This window comes from Gambusia affinis, linkage group LG01 (assembly GCF_019740435.1).
Source record: "Gambusia affinis linkage group LG01, SWU_Gaff_1.0, whole genome shotgun sequence".
In the NCBI taxonomy this organism is placed as follows: Eukaryota; Metazoa; Chordata; class Actinopteri; order Cyprinodontiformes; family Poeciliidae; genus Gambusia; species Gambusia affinis.
Genome location: NC_057868.1, coordinates 15899114 through 15920065, shown reverse-complemented (window position 1 = coordinate 15920065; position 20952 = coordinate 15899114). Strand labels below are relative to the sequence as shown.

The window sequence follows — 20952 nt, the reverse complement described above, 5'->3', positions numbered from 1 at the left end:
CTGAAACCATGAAGTAAAATTTAACAACTTTGTAATTCTCAATAAACAATTGCTAAATTCTAGATCTATTAAATGTTAAAATGTTAGCATTTACAGGTGCCCTGAAGATCTGGAGGACCGTAAGCAGCTGCCGAGTTCAGCTATAAATGTGACCAGCATTACATTTAGACCACTGGCTGACTGCTTAGTTGGGATTTAACAGAAGCGGAAAAGATTCATATTTTACTTGTATTTTTGGTTTGCTGCTTTTAAGACTCTATAGATGTGTGATAATTATAGTCAACAAGGACTTCCAGTAACGTATAACCAGGTACAGCTTCACATTTCCTGTCAATACAGAATTTTTTAAATACAGAAACATGTCAGCCTGCTGGTGAACTGCCCCAGACGCCCCATCACCAGGCTTAGCTAGTTTAATGGGGGAAACTTTGTATTGCAATGAGCTGCTTATCAACAATTATTTGATAACCTATTAAATAGGGATGCACAAACATGAAAATTGGGGCTGATAACCGATTTTTATCAATATGACATAAATTTAAAGTATAAATCTATGTGTATGTATGTAAAGGCAACCATGTCACTTTCATTCTCTACTTCAAAACTGGATGAAACCTGTTGCCTCCTCTAAACATGGATATTCTGTATGGCACAGGAACAAATGGGTGGAAAACATCCACAGAACAAATATTTTACCTCACATTTGTACTTCTTTTCAAGTCTTTGTTTTTCTGCCAGTTTGTCATGTTCGGATGTAAACGAATAATGTGGTCTTCACTTAAATCACTGGAAGACAGGAACTGGAAATAACCAGATCACTTCATCTGCTTTCCCACTTCTAGATCCGTTTTTATGAGAGAGCTCTGTTACCGTTTTAGAAAACATTAACATCTTTGACTGTGAAACACTTCACTTGAAATCATCTTGTTGACAAATCAAACGAGAACGAACCGCAGTGCCTTTCTCTGTTGACTTTATTTCCTTTAAAATACATTAAAATCTGCAGAAGTTTCAAGAAAGGTTTTGTGTATAAAGGAACAAACTGTCTTACAAATCCTTCAGGAGCTGTGTGCATTTCAGAAGGTTTCCAGAGTGTACACAACACTGACCTAATGTTTAATATTTGTGCAAAGTACAAGGTAAGCCAGTAGAATATCACATAAAGTAACAGAAAACCCAAGAGGAGGCGAGTTAGCTTGCAGACAGGAAACACGTTAAGCTGAAAAATAAAAAGGTCAATTTTAAATAATAGGAGAACGACAAAGTAGATGAGGTTCAGCAATTCAGTAGAATCTGTCACTGAAGAGCAGGAGTCACATCAGCGCAACACCATCCTGAGAAACACTGACGTTTTTCTTTTTGTTTGTTTGTTTGTTTGCCCGTTTCCGGGTTTGTCAAAGTCAAAGTCGTTCTGTCGCAAATGAAAAGCCTACAAAGGTAACAACTAAAGCGCTTTGAAAAACAGCCCGGCTGCTGCAGAGCGTGACGGCTGACTGTGGAGACAGATTTTACAGAAAGCACCGAGACTACATGTGAGGAGACCAGAGAGAATGGAGAGATCTGCCTCTCCAGCCCATCTTAAAACTGCTCCTCACACTTTAATATTCCATTCAATTTAGTTCTCAAGCAAAATAAACAGGTTAATACACGAGTTAGATGATATTCGCCATTTTTAGACGTCTTTAAATACAGAAAAAGAAGCGGAGTATCCAAAAGCTGTCACTACACAGTTCGGAGTATGTGCTTACTAGATTTGATACATTTATCTAGAATTATTTCTCCTTTTCCAGAAAATATACACATAGAAATATCTCAGTAATAACTAAAAGTTACATATATGTGTGTGACTTTCATTTGGAGTATTTGGGGGTTTATAATTGACTTTGAGAAATACAGGCTTGCATGATGTCTGGGGGCAATCTGTAAAGTCCAGCTGAATGTGATTCTGCACTAAACACAACATTTTGTAAAAACAGTTGAACTAACAGAGCTGTGTGTTTACACAGCCCTGGAACAAAAATTAAAAAAAAAACCCGACAAAAAGATCATTTAATACTCTGCAGTCTACAGGAATAAAAACAGAATTTTCTGACTGTGAAGCCGAGATCATTTCAAATAACTGAATTAACATGGTTATGTGTTGAAGCCCAAACGCAAGCCAGCAAATACAGTTTTATAAAACAGAAATTCAGGCCCAAATAAAGAAACCCAGAGAATACGAAATAAACCCATTCAGAACAGGTGGGAGTATTATGGTGACCTACTTAATAGATGCTTTATGTCATAATGAGATACTTTAAAAAAAAAAAAAAAAAAAAAAGCCAAACAAAATTAGAAACGGAAACAATCTGAGATGTTCCCTTTTCTGTATTCTTTTATATATTCTTTTATATTTATGGTGAATTTATAGCTAAACATATAGCCTTACGTTCATAATTCTCCCTTTCTTTTGTCTTCTTTTTTTTTTTTTTTAAATCTTGGTTAATTTTTCCCTTTGGCTGACATCGACATATTTTTGACTCATCTCAGTTAGAGCAAATTAAGTCTGCCTGCTCTGGTGACAGAGGAGAGGAATGCTCGGCCTTTCCCTTCCCACCGTGGACTCTGCAATGGATTCTCTATAGCAGAACACAGCCACTCTTCCTGCCTCTTTTCTTGGCCTGCAGCGCCGCTCTGGTGGCCATCTCAAAAACATCCCTCACGCCATCTTTTGTCTTGGCTGAGCACTCCAGGTAACCAGAGGCATTGATCCGGTTTGACATGTCCCTGCCCTCCTCCGTCTTCACCGGTTCCTGATTGGACAAAACAGCAAGAAGAAAAACAAAACCTGATTCAGTCAAAGTAAAAAGAGTAATAAGTTACTTGGTATGCTGCAGCTGCCAGTGTACTAATCCAAACGTGGGTTTGAATTAGTATTTTTGGAACTATTTTTAGGGTGTTTTCACACAGCTGGTGCGGTTCACTTTCACACTGCACTGTCAAACGAACCAGCCACTTTGAAAAGCATTTTGCACCCCTGCTTTGTGACAAGAACCACTGAAGGAAACAACATAAAAACCTCTGAAGAAAGCAACTTGAGCGCAACTTCTACCGTCATGAAACATAAAGAGAAATCGAGAGGCGTCAGATGTTAGCAGTTGGAGGTTTTCTTTTTTTGCCTTGGTTAAAATACCAAGAGTCGTTTCTCCTCTTAGCGAGAGGCGTGTGAAGACACACTTAGAGCCATGTTTGTTTATTAAACACCCTAATTCTGACCTGGAAACCTTTAGGCATTAGAAAAGCTAAGGCCTACTAAAAGATGTACAGCCTCGGCACATAGAGACATGGGTGAACGAAATGAAGCAAAGGCTCAAAATGGCATTGGAATACCTTAAAATTGTAGACAATAATAAATTATAATGTAATGCAAATTAACCAACAAAATAAATAGAATGATTTCAAAACAAGAAACTAATAAAAAAAGGTAGCTAATGAAACCAGCTTGGACAAAGACGATGGTACCTGGAGTTTGATATGTTCTTTTTCAATGTTTTGAGGCAATCTTTGCAATCAAACAACTTCTACTACTTCCAGTGAGACTTGTGCGCCCGTCCACATGTACTCTGGCCCACTCCTCATGGGCAAACTGCTTCAGCTGTCTCGGGCCTGAAGACGGCATGTTCGGCTTCTTTGACAGAAGTTCAACCGGATTTACATCAGGGCTCATAGACGGATAGTTCAGAATAATCCAACGTTTTTGGTCTCATCTGTTCTTAGTTGTTTCTAGCTGTGTGTTTTTGGTGTTACCCTGTTGGAATACCCATGACCTGTGACCTGTGACCTGTGACTGAGGCCAAGCTTTCTGATACCAGGCCACACACATTTTAAATGCTGTTCATCTGATTCAGAGAGTTGTGGAGCTACGATTTTTAGACATTTGTCTGGTTTCTCCCTACTTTCCAGTGGTGTATTCTTCACCTGGCAAGCACACAGTGTAGCTCTAAGAACCTTGACTCCACATTTCAACTCTGCACTGTGTGTGTGTGTGTGTGTAGTGTCACGATTTTGCTCTTCTCTGTTCATGTGGCATTATTGTCTTTTGTATGAAATGACTTCAATAATCCATGACACATCGTGTGAAATGTATTTGTTGCTGTGCTTCGATTGAATGGAAATGTGACCTTTGAACCGTTCCCATTGAGTAGAACATATCTGAAATTTGGACAAGCAGAACCTTTATGAACTGAACACTTCACCGACCTGCTTCATCTTGGCCAGCTCTCTGCGGGTGTGGTCATCGTTTCGCAGGTCTTTTTTGTTTCCCACCAGGATTATGGGCACATTGGGACAGAAATGCTTCACCTCTGGAGTCCATTTCTCGGGAATATTCTCTACGTGAGGAGCAAGGAGAATTGCGATTTACTTGGAGTGGAGAAACCCAGGAAACAAACGAGTGAGAAGTCATACCTAAGCTGTCGGGGCTGTCGATGGAGAAGCACATGAGGATGACGTCTGTGTCTGGATATGAGAGAGGTCTGAGACGGTCGTAATCCTCCTGACCCGCAGTGTCCCACAGAGCCAGCTCCACCTGCGACAACACAACAAACACACAGCTGTCTTAATAAAGCTTTGTCGTACATTTCACAAAAATTAGTCCAAGCCTTGGGTTCAAAGACAGACACTGGTTAATTAAATTAAGAAGCATGCCTCTTTAAACCCTTTTAAATCATACTTACTGTCTGGGACCTGGATGATATCTACACCTTGTGATGAGAGAACAGAGATCCTCCGTATCTTCAGCATGACCTTCCAGTGTTTCTTCTGATCTGAGGTATATGTCAATTACCTGAGTCTAACACAGATTACTTGACTGCTGAGCATGCAAGATTTCATGGGACTAGAGATTTTAAAAGTAGGGCGGGGTCGACTGTTTGGTCTGGGAGAGCATGTGGTGGACAAAGAAGTTTAGGGCTGGCTGATGCAGGTGGGCTTTAAATCATTTGGAATAACTTTTTTTTATTACATGTGCCTCTATTCCATGATCTCTTCTGCAGCCAGAACTGCAGAAGGCTGTTAATCACCCACAGATTCAATCCAGGTGTGTGGCAAAGAGGAAACACCTAAAACATGTCAGGCAGGTGGAACACTGATCTAAACCTGCTAACGACTGATTCAGTCTGTTGATTCTTGGACTGGTAACTGGTCAAACTCAACTGGACTATTACTACTTGAGTGGAAACTTTATCAGCATATGGATATTTCTGAATGAATTTAATCATCAACTTATTTGGAAATGTTTGTGATTAATGGAGGGTTGAACCAGTTGTTTGATAGAAGTTTATCCTGCATAAATCGTAAATCATTTTTCCAACATGGAGTTGGAGTAACTCAGTTACTTTCGCTCCGATATTTCTATTTTAAAATCAAATTCTTCCTTTTCTGGCTTTTCTTCCTCTCGTGTTGGATACTGTGCCGCTGGACAGATTTTGCAGAATTTTTTTTTTTTTTTTTTACTGTTATGACATTTGTGATGTGTAGTCATTGCAACAAGGTGTTTTACAACTGGAAGCAGCTGATAGACATTTCAAATAATACCTCAAATGCAGACGAGTTGACAAATGGGGAGACGATGGATAGATGGAGGAAGCTCAAACCATCTCTTCCATCCATTAAAATAGGGAATGTAGAATCTTTGGCAAACAAATTGGATGGACTCCAATCGCTAACAAGGATCCAGCCAGTATGCCGGATATGTGCTATTATACGTTTCACTGAGTCACAGCTATAGGATCATATCCAAGACTCCAACAGTTCTCTGACCATCGAGGCAGACAGAGATTTAAAGAGGAGTGGCAAAAGCAAAGGAGGTGAATTAGCAGAGACCACAGATTGTGTAATCCAGGACAGGATCCTGTGAAGAGTCGTCTCTGCAGCCCAGATATTAAGCTTTAATTAGTAAGGTTTCATCCATATTACTTGCTAAGCGAGTTTACCCATGTAACTTTGGCAACTACCAACACTTCATGTGATGTCATCAGCTTACATGCTTTCAAGCTTGTACAAAACATCTCAATATGTTTGTGGCTAAAGCTGATGATTTAAACCATGTCTCACTCTCTGCTACACTTCCAATGGCTCAACGGTTTGCTAGCTGCTCTAGAGAAAACAAAATGCTGGATTGGTTTTATGCAAATGTCATGGATTCATGCATCCCCACAACAAGACCTCCTCTTGGCAAATTAGCTCACAATCTTGATGCCTGCTCAGAATATAAACCCCTTGTTCAGAAGCAATCTGTAATGAAGACGTGATGCAGTGAGAAGACGGTCGCAGGAAGCTGAAGAAGAAGCCAAGTTGGGTTGTTTTGACGTTATAGATGGGGATGCATGGAGCCAACCACATGGACAGGACATCAATGACGTGGCTGGCTGTGTAACAGAACTGCTAAGCAGGGAAAAAAGAAGAGCCTTCAGGGAGGGAAACGGAATTACTGAGGGGCATGCTCAAGTTTCACTCAAGATTAGAGCCAGTAAAGAGGCGTACAGGAAGAACCAGGTCCAACAAAACGATATCACAGATGTGTGGTCAGGGACGAAGATCACAGGCTTCAAAAACAAGGAGGATCGGCTGGATGGAAGTCCGGACAAACCCAACGATCCCACATAATGAAGGTGCTGAAAATAATGAAGGTATTTATGCTTTGTGTTGACACATAAATCCCTGAGTGTTAACCTGGACAACAGACTGGATGCAACAATGAAGTCGTCTACAAGAAAGGACAAACAACTACAGCACCCCCCTTGCAGAAACATGAATGTTATGAGCAATACCATTTCATTTCTCTTTGGGAGAAATCAAGCATCTTTTAAATTGAAACTATATGAACACCGTCACACTTTATCAAATCGTCAGCTCACCTGTTTACCGTCCACCTCAATGTCTGCCACGTAGTTCTCAAACACGGTGGGAACGTAGACCTCAGGGAACTGATCTTTGCTGAACACTATGAGCAGACATGTCTTCCCACAGGCTCCATCACCCACTATCACCAGTTTCTTTCTGATCGCAGCCATCTGGTAAGACAACAAGACAAACGTGATTGAGATTACCAAGCTCAGGATGGTTTACAGCAAAGTGGGAATGTACAAGACAGATTGTGTGTATTACAAATATAGAAAATGAATCAGATGATTAGCAAATCATTTTGTCTTAACATAAAGTGTACAGAAATTGTCTTGTTGTTATATATCTAGTATATAAGCAGTCAGATGTTTATTTATTCTTCAAATCTTCAATAATTCTGCCCACTGAAATATAATTTTCAGCTCCCACTCATTTGGATTATCATTTGCAGATATCAGCAGTGTGTCTAAAATATTTGAACATGTCTGGAGCTACCGTTTGTGCTCCAACTGACTGATCCGCGACTAAAAAATAGCTTTTGATTTTTGCTATTGTGGGTTGTAGTTCGGAGTCTTTCCAATATTGTGCACAGCCAGAATGTCAGTCGTTATCGGGGGATTTTTTTTCCCATTCTTGTTAACAACATATTATTACAGAAATTGAGATGAAGACTTTTGCACAGAAGTGATTTTGAAGTAGGAAAACTCAATTAGAAATCTTCATTTAAAGTCATATTGTTTGTACTTATGTTGTACAACTATTATTATTTGAACAGTAGAATTGCAAATACATGTAACCAACGATAAAAAAAAAAAAAAATACTATTTTAATTTGTTTCTTCCAAAGTAAATCATGATGACGGTTCTGAACATAGTTCTAAAAATCTGATTTTTTTTTTCTTAACTTAAAACGGGCTCAGTTCAGTGGCAGTTTCCCTGTTCATGAAAACACAAGATGTTCTCCGGAATGAACTGAGCTGCAGTGTATTACATAGATACTGAATAATGTTTTGAACCGGTGAAGTCATTTGGCGCAACAGAAAACGCTGCAGATTGCTGCGGTCGTCTTTGTTTCTATAGTGAAAGACAGCTGGAATTTTAATTGAAAAAAGTTCAATCCGACCTGAATGCGACTATGACGTTCAACACTATTTCTGTGTTCTTTACGGAAGTGTCAGGCAATCACCAGGAGCTAACTGTTAGCCTGTTAACTTTGGGTAGTTGTTCGGCAGCAGCCGGCCTTTTCCTGAAGTGAAAACAAACTCATTTAAACGCTTCCGAGTCTAGCTGCTGTTCTGGTGTACAAAGCGCCCGAGTAAAGAGCGTTTCTGGTTAATAAATTATGAGAAGTTCGATGGTTTTAGGAGAGATACTTGCCTTTCTGTAGTTTTCCTGTTAGACACAATGGTCCCGCCCCGGTGATGCGTCATCAAGTTCCCCGCCTACAATTGAGTCTTCCACCCAATGGGACAGAGAGAAATCTAGACTGATAGGTAGACTGACCATCCAGAGACATGGATTCTGATCATCAAGTTTTCCGTAAGCTAACAAAACTTTATTTTGTTTTACTTTATCCTATTCTATTTTCGCTCGCCAGTATTTCCACCTGCCTACTAATACAGGATGGGTTTTGGGTTTTTTTACTGTTTGAGAACAACAAAAACTATTAAAGTTGCTGTACTGAGTTGGTAAATCACTGTTTTTATTTTAATTGTATTGGGATGCAAAAAATGTGCACAGACTTTGTTGAATTACGGGATTTATTCCGAATGTAAACGCAGCTTGATTGTGTACAATAGAATTCAGTTTCAACTGAACCTCACCAAGATTTAATTCATATTTCTGAGTTTTTTGTGTAGCTCTCTTGGTTGATTCCTAGTCCCGTGATAAGAAATCCAAGCCAGTGATACATGAATAGCTTTCCATTAATCTGATTTGCGTTAATTTTACTTTACAAGTTCAAGTAAAAGTTGATGAACCTCAGACTTGTGTGGCCCCATGTGAAGTTGCTTTTAGGATCCACTCACAATACAAAAGCTCAAAGTGAAATCTTTAGGACATTTACTTTTGTATTTATCTTTCTCAATCCTTCATTCAGACTATTATAAAGATGAAAAGTGCCATGGTTATTTAAGTTAAACTGAAAACCATGAGAACTGTTGTAGTACATCCATTTTCCCTTCTGTGCACAACCCAGGTCCGTTTACCAGAATAATTTTATTCCTAACAGAACAATTATTACATTATATTTATATTATTGTTATATATTATGATTGTGTATTATATGTACAAAATGTTAGTTATTTGGCTTTTGGGGTCAATTTTGGGATGAACCTAAAATGCACAATAGCCTCTAAAAGTGAATTTAAAGTTACTCTCTCTATACTTTTTTATTGCACATGTCCAACTGTTCAGTGTGTTGGCACTTTTTTTGCTCATCTTGTTCTTTAACAAGGAGGTTAACAACAACGTGTTTGAACTATGAATCGCCCATGAATGTCCTGGTTCAATCAGAATTGGTGTTAAGACAGTCCTCATCATGCTGTTCACATTTTGACACAACGAGACAAAGACAACACCTAACAACTGATTAACAGAAGCTCAACATTGAGAGGCTGCAGACAGGATGTTCTCAGACGGAAGTGGCCTCTGAGCTCAGAATGTCACAAAGTGTCATCAGCAGGTTGCAACAGAGACACAGAGAAAATGGAAGAGTTACCAAAAGGCATAGTAGTGGATTTTCTTTGGCTAAATGCAGTCATCATCTTCAGGGTTTCATTGCGAGCTGTAGCTTACAAAGCTGGATGATAAACGGCAGGCAACGTCAGGAGCATTTAAAGGAGATCAGAGGTATCCAAGTGCCACGTCAAACCAACCTGTTTACATCATCATTGTCTGAGTCCTAGACAAACTGAAACTTGTACTTGAGCACACCCCCACACACGATCATCATCATCTTGCATGATGCACTAATCAGCCATGCAAGATTTACCGGTCTGTTAAAACTCCCTTATGGTGAAATACTTTAACTGTTTTAACCAAGCATTTATGCTCGACAGGGGACCAGTGGGCCTCAGTGTTGTGTTGTGTGTTGAGCAGGAATGACGGCTACCAACAATGTTGGAGACATCAAGGAGAGCATCAGTCATTGTTGGAGAGAAAGATGATCCTTTAGTGGTCGCAGTGTAACCATATGGGCAGGTGTTAGTGTCAATCCCACACTACCTGAATGATATCACTGACCCTGCCATTGTGCCCCTGCGTTAACAACACAAGCTTAATTTCAATTTCATGGACTAGAATCTTTCCAGCTCAATAAGATCGCCTCATTAGGGTTTGGCACTTGTAGTCTGGGGGTACCTCAAATGAAGGGGTCCACAATTTCTCCAGACCCAAATCCCTTAGAAAGCCTCTGGGATCAGCTGAGTTGCTGTTTGGAGGCTTGTAACTTTGTACCCCAGAACTTAATGACCTGCAAGCTGCCCTTCAAATTTAAATTCAAAAATACTTTTCTGACCCCAAAGAGAAACTAAATGTTTAATCCAAATTCTTCAGAGTTACTGTAGATAAGGATGATTGTTGGCAGGAAAGATCTCTTGTAGCGGTCAGTATTAATCAAGCAGAGACTGACTTGTGAACAGCATGAAACGCTGTTGTCAAGCCGTAATTGATTGTACATGACATGTTATTGAGACATTGTTGTGGCATACCAACCCCGATGCTTGGCTTTCGTTTCAATACACAATCTGGTTCTCCATCCTGGCCATATACACGTCTTATATATTATTTTAAATTTTGTTTGGTCTGAGTAGGCTGTTTCTTCTTTAATAACTTTACAGTTATATTTTTCCTATATTTGCTGTACTCTTATTCATTTTCTTTTACTTTTTACTCTTGTATGAATTTGCATACGGGCTGCAACGTGGCCTGGAGTTTGGGGTCTTTCTGCATTCACATGTTTTTTCCTTTGTATGTGTGGGTTCTCTCCAGGAACTTCTGGCTTCCCCCTCATTTCACATTAGGTGTGAGTATTTGTGTGTTCATGGTTGTACTGGTGACCTGCAGGGTGTAGCCCTGACCCAGTGACCGCTGGACATCGGAGCAGGGGTGTGATCCTGCTGGGCTGTAAAAAGGATGCATGGATGAATTTGCATACTTCCATTTATTTTAAACTTGCTACTATTTCCTATGTGACATTAGTGGATATATTCTATTCTATTCTATTCTATTCTATTCTATTCTATTCTATTCTATTCTATTCTATTCTATTCTATTCTATCTGAAGGACATTGACTTTTCCACATTCCCTCAGTTTGTACTGCTGTACCACTAAAACAACTAAATGAAAATAGCAACAATATTAAGTATTGTTTGTCAGACTACTTAATTTCAAACATATTTTGCTAGACAAATCAGTGGTTTCATGTCTATATAGCATTTTAGGAGAACTTATAAAGTTTAGCAAACTTGTGGAGCTTCTAATCAGTTTAACAGTAAAAGTGATAGTAATTCTTACCTTAGAAGAAATTAAAATGAACATTTTTGCAATTTCTTCTGCGGTGCATGATAGTAAGAAAGTAATGGATGATCAGTTGCATGAAGTTATTTAAATTTGTAAGTTGTCTGAGAAAATGTAGTCACTTTTACAGCAAAATAAATCATTGTTTAAATTATGATCCAAAGGCTCTAGATGGCAGTTTTGTTTTTATTCTTTGCTTATTGAGAAAACATGTTTATAGTAATTCAGTGAAAATTGGCTGGACCTGTGACGTTTTGTGCGTAGAATTCGCTACGTAATACGTTTTTTGTATAAACCAATGAGAGTCGAGTCGATGACTTACGCTGACAGACATTGGCTGGTTCGAAATGGACCGGTCTTTTTAAACGTTAACATCTCAGTCCGACGGTTGCGTTTTAACACTGTGATACTGGGGAATAGAGCAATACGGTGAGTTCTTCGGACTGTTTTTGACAGTAAATAAGTTCTCTTTATATTGTTTTGGGATATTCTTGCCAGTTTGACGCTTGCTCCAGTGGTCCAGTTACAATTAGGCGGTACTTTGAGTTCTATTTTTTTGAATATTGAGGACGTGTTACGTTCTGGGGTTTTTTTTTTGCTAACATGTTTTGGTAACCGGGGGAGGGGAGAGAGGCTGTACATGTAAAGTTGTTTATCGTTTTTTATTAACTCGGTCTAATAATTTTCCATTAAGGCTAACGAAGAGCTATTAAATGGATCTGTTTTAGAGTAGCTCTTGGAGAGACGCGATTATGGCCGACACAGACTCTGGGGAGACTTCTGGGCTCTACGACTTTGACGCCCCGACTCATGTTGTGGACTTCAAGGAGCTTTTAGACGCAGAATCCGACGACCATTGGTTTGGTAAGTGTCTACGAAACTCCCGAATCCAGCATCGATTCTAATTTAGCTGTCTGTTTACGTTCGGAAGCCCTTTTGTTGCGTTGTTTCTATAATTTGCCACTTCCTGTTTGAACTGAAATACGCGGTGGAGTTGCTAAACATTTTAAAAGACAAAATAAAACAAAACACCTACAGTTTTGTGGGTTATATATGTATGTATGTACTTCTTTAAATGGGATATAACTTTCTTATGCAGACGGAAGGTTTTCAGAAACGTGATGATTGTCTTGAACATCCAAACACATCTGCTAGATAAGTGGACGGATTCAAAATAGGTGAAAAGATATTCAAAATTCGTAGACAAACAACAATTTAAAATGCTAAACATTCTAACTCTAATGTTGTGCAAGATCTGTCATCTGTCAGCAGAATGGTGTATATATACCAAAGCTGATCATTTTGAGTGCATGTGGTGTTGTGGAGATCTGATGGCTTTAGAGCTGATAAGGGGGAGGGGGTTTTGTTAGGCCTGGCTTATTTTTCTCCCCAGCAGCCATACTACCTTTTTCAGTGACTCCTTCTGTTTAGGAGAACTTGGGGGGGGGAAATAATATTCAATTTAAGTTGTCTGTCTTTTGGATTAGAGCCACAGGGGGAAAAACAATCTGACCTTAAAGCATATTAACCAACTTTCCTGAAGAACATGTTTAATTTAACTTTTTTGTAAAAAATCTTTTTTCAGTGGTTCTAAACCTCTTCTATATGTTGCAGAGATAACTTGTTCCCATTTTCTTATAATTGTTCTTGCTAATAATTATTTTAACAATGGAGAATTTTGTCTCTTCTGTCGATTAGTCAGCTAAAAAAAATGGCTACATTCTGCAGATTTTATTTAAACACTTAAGCCTGTTTATGTCTGCAAGCATTTGTATCAGTGCAAACCTTTTTATGAAGGTATGATGATTTTTAGAGTTAAGTAGATTGTGTTGTTTTTATGTTATTACTGATGTAACAGATGTCTCGTAAATTAGACAATGAGTCTCAAGAGATTTTTCTGTATAAATGAAGGATTCATTTAAAAAAACATCAACAAAAATACAAATTAACAACTCATTCCCTTTTCTAAATAAGAAAATAAGCATCTTATTTCCTACATTCAATCCCATAGCATTCCTCTCTAGCATATTGTTGATCGTTTGTTGCAAAGGATGCAGCTACAGCTAAATGCTTAAATAAACCGTTTCTGCTCAACATGAAATACTGTGTTGGACTGAGCTTGTGATTATGTTTAACAACTGATAACTGGACAGCACAAGGTGGGCGAGTTTTACAGAATTTGAACTAAGTGAAGATAAAACTGCCACACAAGTATTCCTGGGTAGAATTTAGAGTGAGGTTTTTTTTTTTTGTTTTGTATTTTATTTTTCTGATTAAATACTAAATGTCTTTTGGCATAGTTTTGGCTTAATTACTGCGGAGTATGTTCTTTCAGAAAATGGTTGTATTTTATTTAGTTTGTATTTTCTAGTTAATAACTAATTGATTTCTAAATTATTGATGATTTTCATCATTTATGTTCAATCTGATTAATTGTTGGAGCCCCAATTAGCAGAATCCTCCCCACTACACAGTGAGGTGAAGTAAAAGCTGTGGCTAATACTTGTCTTTATGCAAGTGTGTGTGTGTGTGTGTGTGTGTGTGTGTGTGTGTGTGAGAGAGAGAGGTTTTACGAATCTGGACTCCACTTCATTGTAACACTCTTTGGACTGTCCTGAACAGACAAACATGCTGACGAAGCATTTCCTCAACTCATCACCCCTGCAAGACCAGACCAGCGGTTGATGGAGGCTGATCATTCTGGAGCTCATGGGGATAAAGTTGAGAAAGATGTGGAATCTGGTCAGTGCTTCTGTACGCTTGTCAACAAGATTAGAATTGTATCAGTAGGAATAAAAGATCTCTTTAGGTTGAATGGAAACTTATTGAGTGATCGCTTTGTTTCAGGTCAAAGCCAAGCTAAATGTGTCTCATCAAACATGATCGGCTCCAAGGAGGCCAAAAAATCAGGCCAGGCGAAGAGAGAGCCTGTCAAAGAACACCATGCACAGCCTCGCAGGTACAGTTTGTTCAGGAACTGTTGGTAAAGGATTGTTGTGTGTTGTGTGTGTGTGTGTTACATATAACGTTAAAGATCTAAACTGTGACCTGCATTATATTTCAGGATTTCAAAACGTAAAGAGGCGAGCTGCAATGCGGCTGCTCCTCCATTAAAGAAACCAAAAGGGTAAGCAAACACCTGAAATTATTACACTTTCCTAAAAGAAAGAAAAACATCTCAATTTACCAACGAACCTTTATTTTTTTTGTCTTGGTATGTTTTATTATTCTTAGTTTCTTTGACTCTTTCATGTATTCTTGAGAAATCCTTTAATCTCCATTGGAACCTCTCAGCTGTGGAAAATGTCTGGATGAACCTATCGCTGCCTTTGTAACATAGTTCCTCCTCTGATCTACAGTTTCCAATATTCTGCCTCACAGAGCAGCCCTCCCACTCCGCTCTTCTAGACTAGTGGCAGCAATTAACAAACACCTGGTGGAACGGTGCATCTACTGCATTACACAAACTATATCCTGCTAAGATCAGTGCAACTGAGAAGAATGCCAATTATGTTTTGCACGTGACTTAATAGAAGAGCAATGTGATGACCGTCTGAAGTCAGTTTATTTAGAAAGAACAGGAGTTTTTAAAGAGACGGAGGCCCGAATTTCAAGGCACTATATTACATTTCTTTGAAGTCCTATTTGATAAATACAGCATTTTTATAAAAACCGAAGTTAACAGTTACTTGATTGGGCTATAAATGGCACTATGTGCCTGGAAAACTCACAATACTGACCCTTTAAATTACAGGCTGAATATGTAAGAGTTGGTTTCTGTCAGCTGCATTGACTTTGTCCACACAGGCTGAGCAGCTCTGAAGAGCTGGAGTTGGAACGCATCAGGAGCCTGCAGAGGGAAGTTGCTCTGCATCGCAGGAAAAACGAGGCCAGCTACAAAGCTGCTCTGGCTGGCAGTGAGTGAAGACGACTCTATGCTGCAACGGACAACAAGTGTTTGAGAAATTTCAACGGCCTCTCTTTTCAGATCCACCACCAAAGAAGGTGTTGATGTCTGTGACTAAGCCTAAAGACTTCCGCTTCAACACGGAGTCCCGCATTAAAGCCTCCGCTTCATCAAATGCCCTGCAGAAGGAGGTGGATTTCATCAGTCAGCTGCGACAGCCCTCCTCACCTGTGAGTGACCCTTCACACACACACACACAATCAACGCATACACATCTGCCAGTAATGGCACATCTTCCTGTTCTGAAGCAAGACATCCAAGTTATCAGAAGTTGAAGGGCAGTAGTCCAGACCTGTCGGCTTATCACCTGAGATTGTTCTTCGATTGAAGTCGTTAATCGGATGTATTAGGGGTACAAACTGATGACACACTTCAGCTGAGTTGTTTATGTTCTTTTTAAAGGCCAAGGCGAGGAAAGGAGCCACGGTGCCCAAACCGTTCAACCTGTCAGCAGGTCACAAGAACTGTAAGGACGGGCCTGGTGTCTACGTTTCCATGGCTCAGATGGTAGAGCAGTTCCAGAAGAGGACCCCCACCCGCTACCACCTGCGCAGCCGCAGGACCCAAGAGAGAGGTGAAGCAAGTTCAGGCTGTGTCTCTAGTCTGAAGCTTGGAGCTGAGATGTTTCTGATGTTTTTGTGTTGGTTAGAAACCTGCTCCTCACTCACTGTTCTCCAATATTGTTGTAGATGGAACCTGTTTCCATGCCAACACTGGAGCAATCGTCTAAAGAGTCATTAGTGGTTCACGTTTTGAGCTTGGGATCTTTTTAAAAGGAAATGGATGATGGTTCAGACAAGAGTAGTCCTGGGTGATATGACTGGATATAAAATCAGTTTTGTTTTTGTTTTGGTACCAAGTCAGATTTCTGATTTTTCATGCTTTTCTTTTCCTTAAAAGAAATTACAAATGACAGAAAATATCTTCAGAAACGGGCTAGGATTTGAACTTGGAACTGTTTCGCTGCAAGCCAGAAGGTCAAAGCAAAATACTAATAGAAATATTAATCCTAGTCTCATTGATTTATTGTCCAGCCCTTTCTCCATCAATTTAGCAATATAGATCGCAATAAACATGCGATCAATATCAGTGGATATTAAATCATGTAGAATATTCAGTAATACTGAACCAGAACCACATGGGATTTTGGTGGTGTAGGCAGAGGAATGGGGTTAGTTGCTCAACCATCTTGGCAAGGTGGGTGGCGTCACTCACTCGTTGGTTACCTAGCAACATGTTGAGTAACGTATACAGCAGCATTTTCAGACTTCACCAGTGTGCCCCTTAACTGTTTCAAAATAAAAACATTGTGGTGTGAAAGAAGAGGAGGGAGAACAGGTGTTTGAGAGGAAACTGTTAAAACGGGAAAGGTCACATCAGTTTGGCAGTAATTCAGATGTGCAAAGCCAAAAACTAATTGTCAGCTGACATGAAACCTTTGTACTGCAATAAATCTTTCCACCATATCAACCAACTCTAGATGGAGATATGGTCATTCTTGGGTGTTAAGTCTCTCTTGGACTTGTTTCAGGGCCGTCTCCACTGAAGGGACAGCACCTGCACCTCACCCAGCCTCACTCCCCCCAGCTGATGACCCGACAGAGAAGCCGTCAACCTTCTGTGAAGAGCAGTGCAGAGCTGGAGGCAGAAGAGCTGGAGAAACTTCAGAAGTAAGAACCCGTCTCTAAAGAGCTCATCATTAGAGCTGGAAGTTCTGTCAGGCGTCAAACTCCTCCCACAAGTTCATGTAAGGAAGTTTTGTGTGTGTGTGTGTGTTCAGGTATAAAATCAAACCCCTGGAGCTGAACAAGAAGATTTTGGAAGGCCCTGAGGAGCTGAGGAAGCCAGCAGCGAAGGAGCCCACGGTACCTGAAGGATTTGAGCTGGAGATCGAGAAACGACTTCAGGAGAGACAGTTGAACAAGAAGTCGCAGGACGGGGAGAAGCCTCACAGTTTCAAAGCAAACCCCCTGCCCAAGAAGGTCCTGGATGGTGTTGTGGTGAGTCCCTCCAGAGGGTTCATCTGGAACAATCTTATCTGGAGAACTTCAAACCATTATAAGCGTCTATAAAGCAGACATTCTCCTGTGGGCAGGGCTTACCTGAGAAGAAGGTAGCAGGTCCAACTATACCAGAGTCTCCAGCATTTGCCCTGAAGAAGAGAGTCCGTATGGAGCGCAAGGTTGAGGAGGTAAGGAAGGGCTGCCTTTTCTGGGCCACCTGTTACTCTGTCGCTTAAGTTTGGTGACCTTGTTGTTGTGTTCAGGTAAAGCCACCCTCACCAGCAAAAGCCGTCTCCGTCCCCCACTTTGGGGTTCCGTTCCAGCCGCAGCTCCCTGAGAGCCACCAGGTGGAGGTGTGTCCCTTCTCATTCGAGCAGAGGGACAAGGAGAGACAGGCTCTTAAGGAGAAGAGACTGGCAGAGTTGCAAAACGAAGAGGTGGGGTTTCGTTAATCCAGAACTGGAAATGTCACTCTACAGAGTCCATATAGCTCATGGTGTGGCTGCACTGGTTCCAGGTGCCGCACTTCAAGGCCCAGCCACTGCCAGACTTCAACACAGTGGTCCTCCCTGAGAAGAAGAAGCTGGAGCCCACCAAGCCCGAACCCTTCAGGCTCCAGATCGACGAGCGAGGAGCAGGCAGGCTCAGGCAGTGGGAGCAGATGGTAGGACAGGCCGCCTACGGCTGACTGTGCCTGGGACTCGTGGCAGAGTCTTCTAGCCGACTGACTGTCCTGTGTCCTGCAGGTGAAGGAGGAGCAGAAGCAGCAGGAGGAGGCGGCTACGTTCAAAGCCAGGCCCAACACAGTCACTCAGAAAGAACCGTTTAGACCCAAGAAGGAGAACCGGACATCAGTGGGTAAGTTAAGAAACAAGCCTGTAGTGAAACGATGATGACTCAGGCTTGTAGTTCAGCTACTGATGTGGCATTACTTTACTGCCTACAAGAGGTCGTATTGCTAAACTACCAGGTTCTGTAGAAAATGACCAAGAACAATCATGTTCTGAGTCCTTGTTCACACACAGCTGTGTCTGAGTGTCTCCACCACATCATTTAAAATATTGTGCACACGGGATCTGTTTCAGAAGTTTTCATCTACATGCATCATTAAACATGGCGCCAGGACATGTGGCATATTGTCAGATTATTTCTCAGACTCTAAAGCACTGGACCCTCAAACACAGACCAAAATGAAGATTTGAGGAAACTTTGTATTTGTAAATCATTGCAGAATCCACAATGCTGACTAAAACGTTATTTTAGTAGGAAACTGGGACATTCTGCTGGAAGTTGGAACACCCTCTAAAAATAAGACTTCAACCTGGTAAAGTGGGAGCAACTCTGACTACCCCAGTTGTGACTTTTAAGTCACAACATGCCGGCTATTCACATAAAAAACTATGGGAAACTGTCTGATGGCATCGCAAAGAGCGTCTTTACATCTGGTTTTCTATTACTGCCCTGACATAGAAAACTAAAGTCAAACTGAGTCTGCAAAATTTGACTGTCCAGACTTGCTTTTTCTTGGATTTTCTAAAGAAGTTTATTTGTGTTTTTTTTTTTTTTTCTCACTATTTACTACATCACACATTGACTTTAATGTTAGTGATCTGTATTATGAGTGGAGGACTGTGTAGGAACCCTGCTCATGTGTCCTGAAGGCTGTTCCAGCCTTGTTAATGATGCTGAAGCAGTCTTCAGTGGCGCCACTCTCCATTTCTGTTGACTCGCCGTCATAATTCTGGGCACCTTCTGAGAAGACTTTTGATTCTTCCGCAGTGGTGGAGCCCTTCCAGTTGGCCACAGAGCGCAGAGCCCAAGAGTGGCAGGAGTACGAGCATCTGATCAGTGAAAAGGAGATGCTGAGGGCGCGGATGGAGGCAGAGCAGAGGCTGGAGGAAGAGCAGAGAGAGCGGGAGGAGATTGCCAGGCTGCGGCAAGAACAGGTGAGCTCCTGCCTGGGTTGCTCTGCGGCTGCCTGACTTGGGTCTGGGGCTTTAGGAATCCAATCATTTTGTACCTTTCCGGGGTGGAGGGGCATATTTTGTGACGCATCTAGCTGTATGTTGACTCAAACTGGGAAATTCTTAAGACTTTCACTAACATTTACAAACTGGGCTCCAGTTGATTCGCTCTCGACTCCAGAAGCTGGAGTTAAAACAAGTATGCACATCAGAAATGTAATATGTTGACTCCACCATTAGGAGAGATCTCTGTCATGCTACAAATTGATCCATTTCTAACTGTGGGAAGCATTGATTAAATTTGCCTTAGAACCACTTTACCATGTGACATTTCCTCCTGCCTTCAGGTCCACAAAGCTCAGCCCATCAGACACTATAAACCTGTCGCCGTGAAGAAGAGCGACGTTCCTCTCACAATGCCAGAGTCTCCAAACTTCTCCAAACGCTTCCGGTAACAAGAAGCAAGATCTCTTTTATGGCAGCATCTTTTGCAAATATGTTTTCAGTTTTTAACTGTTGCAATGAGGTGGCTGAAAACCGCTTTTGTTTATAGTTCTACTTGATCTCTGCTAACCTTTCTCTCATATCTTGAATTTCTAGTGAGTTTCTTGGTAAATTTTTTTATTTTTTATTTTATTTTTTTTTTAGGTTTTTGACATGTAAACTTCCACATGTAGTACATTTATGTAATAAAACCTTTATTCGAAATCCTAGCTTGTCACTAAATCCAGAATACAAAACTGGCAAAAATGATTTGGTGGGGCGACCCGTGTTTGGAGGTCTTGAGTCCTCGACGTGACCGTCGTGGGTTCAATTCCCGGACTTGATGACATTTGCCGCATGTCTTCCCCTCTCTCCTTCCCCCTTTCCTGTCAGCCTACCTTCATATAAGGGACACTAGAGCCCACAAAAAAAAATTATTTGGTGTTCCATTTCAACGTTGCTGTTCTTGCGTGGCTTACAACAAATATGAAAATGACTATGCACTAAACCTGTGACTATAATTCAGCCTTTACTCTCCTCAGGCTCAAAACAAACAGTGCAGATGCAGTTTAGCATCAAAAAATGTTTCTGTCCAGCAACAAACCTGAGCCTTTAACAGTCATACAGCGTGCATCTGCTAAACAAGTTGTATTTTATTTAAAAATTGGAGTCTGAAGGAAGAATAGAGAGAATGACATTGCTTGAAGTTTCCATAACCAATAATGGTTTGGGCTGTCATCTCCTGGTTCTGGTTCTCTCATTCAGTCGTTTTTCCCCACAGACTCTCCAATAGGTCAATGCCATAGTTGCACTAATTCAGTATAGGCTTTCTCTTTTATGAAAACATTGTTTGTGTGTATGTACTTTAAAAAAAGCCTTTATTTTATACTTGTTTTAAATATCTTTGAGAACAAAGCTTCTTTTGTGGACAAACTGGTAAAAAAAAAAAAAGGATTCTGACTTTTAACTGTAAGCTGCAATCTTACAAGAAATAAAGGCTGTGGATATTTCATTATGTGCAGTGAACCTATATAAATTTCCCTTTCTGAAATAAGCGAAAATGCTCATTTACATTTATTAAAAAATAAGTAAAAAGCTTTAGGTGTTCTGGCATTCCTGGAGTAATTTCGTATTT

At 40.5% G+C, this 20952-nt stretch overlaps 2 protein-coding genes across 6 annotated transcripts; one reads left to right on the top strand and one right to left on the bottom strand.

Annotated features, from left to right (window-relative positions):
* Positions 1 to 1362: 1362 nt before the first annotated feature.
* LOC122822611 (rho-related GTP-binding protein RhoA-C) lies at positions 1363 to 8346 on the bottom strand. Of its 2 annotated transcripts, none has more exons than XM_044101488.1 (5): positions 8259 to 8346; positions 6897 to 7052; positions 4447 to 4567; positions 4240 to 4370; positions 1363 to 2792 (listed from the first exon to the last, which is right to left on the bottom strand). In XM_044101488.1, exons 2-5 carry the CDS (start codon positions 7050 to 7052, stop codon positions 2619 to 2621), a joined length of 582 nt encoding a protein of 193 aa, XP_043957423.1. In that variant the 5' UTR covers positions 8259 to 8346; the 3' UTR covers positions 1363 to 2618. The 2 variants fall into 2 exon arrangements, with proteins under 2 accessions (XP_043957423.1, XP_043957474.1); XM_044101539.1 differs by lacking the exon at positions 8259 to 8346 and adding an exon at positions 8005 to 8130.
* Positions 8347 to 11708: 3362 nt separating this feature from the next.
* On the top strand, positions 11709 to 20042 carry LOC122822415 (targeting protein for Xklp2-like). 4 transcript variants are annotated; one of them, XM_044101274.1, is made up of 16 exons: positions 11709 to 11829; positions 12129 to 12264; positions 14023 to 14142; positions 14248 to 14359; positions 14465 to 14527; positions 15208 to 15317; positions 15389 to 15537; positions 15770 to 15941; positions 16899 to 17037; positions 17148 to 17367; positions 17463 to 17558; positions 17634 to 17807; positions 17888 to 18034; positions 18117 to 18228; positions 19150 to 19316; positions 19682 to 20042. In XM_044101274.1, exons 2-16 carry the CDS (start codon positions 12153 to 12155, stop codon positions 19787 to 19789), a joined length of 2001 nt encoding a protein of 666 aa, XP_043957209.1. In that variant the 5' UTR covers positions 11709 to 11829; positions 12129 to 12152; the 3' UTR covers positions 19790 to 20042. The 4 variants fall into 4 exon arrangements, with proteins under 4 accessions (XP_043957209.1, XP_043957038.1, XP_043957123.1 ...); XM_044101103.1 differs by having other exon boundaries at positions 11786 to 11829; positions 12134 to 12264; XM_044101188.1 differs by having other exon boundaries at positions 11796 to 11829; positions 12095 to 12264.
* The last annotated feature ends 910 nt before the right edge of the window (positions 20043 to 20952 follow it).

Bases quoted from the DNA above. Each gene is read 5' to 3' on its own strand.
- LOC122822611 (XM_044101488.1), bottom strand. From the start codon at position 7,052: ATGGCTGCGATCAGAAAGAAACTGGTGATAGTGGGTGATGGAGCCTGT. The intron at 4,568-6,896 runs GTGAGCTGACGA...GTGTTGTCGCAG, and splicing joins TTGAGGTGGACGGTAAACAG to GTGGAGCTGGCTCTGTGGGA. The intron at 2,793-4,239 runs GTCGGTGAAGTG...TTGTCCAATCAG, and splicing joins AGCTGGCCAAGATGAAGCAG to GAACCGGTGAAGACGGAGGA.
- LOC122822415 (XM_044101274.1), top strand. From the start codon at position 12,153: ATGGCCGACACAGACTCTGGGGAGACTTCTGGGCTCTACGACTTTGAC. The intron at 12,265-14,022 runs GTAAGTGTCTAC...TGTCCTGAACAG, and splicing joins ATCCGACGACCATTGGTTTG to ACAAACATGCTGACGAAGCA. The intron at 18,229-19,149 runs GTAAGTTAAGAA...ATTCTTCCGCAG, and splicing joins GGAGAACCGGACATCAGTGG to TGGTGGAGCCCTTCCAGTTG.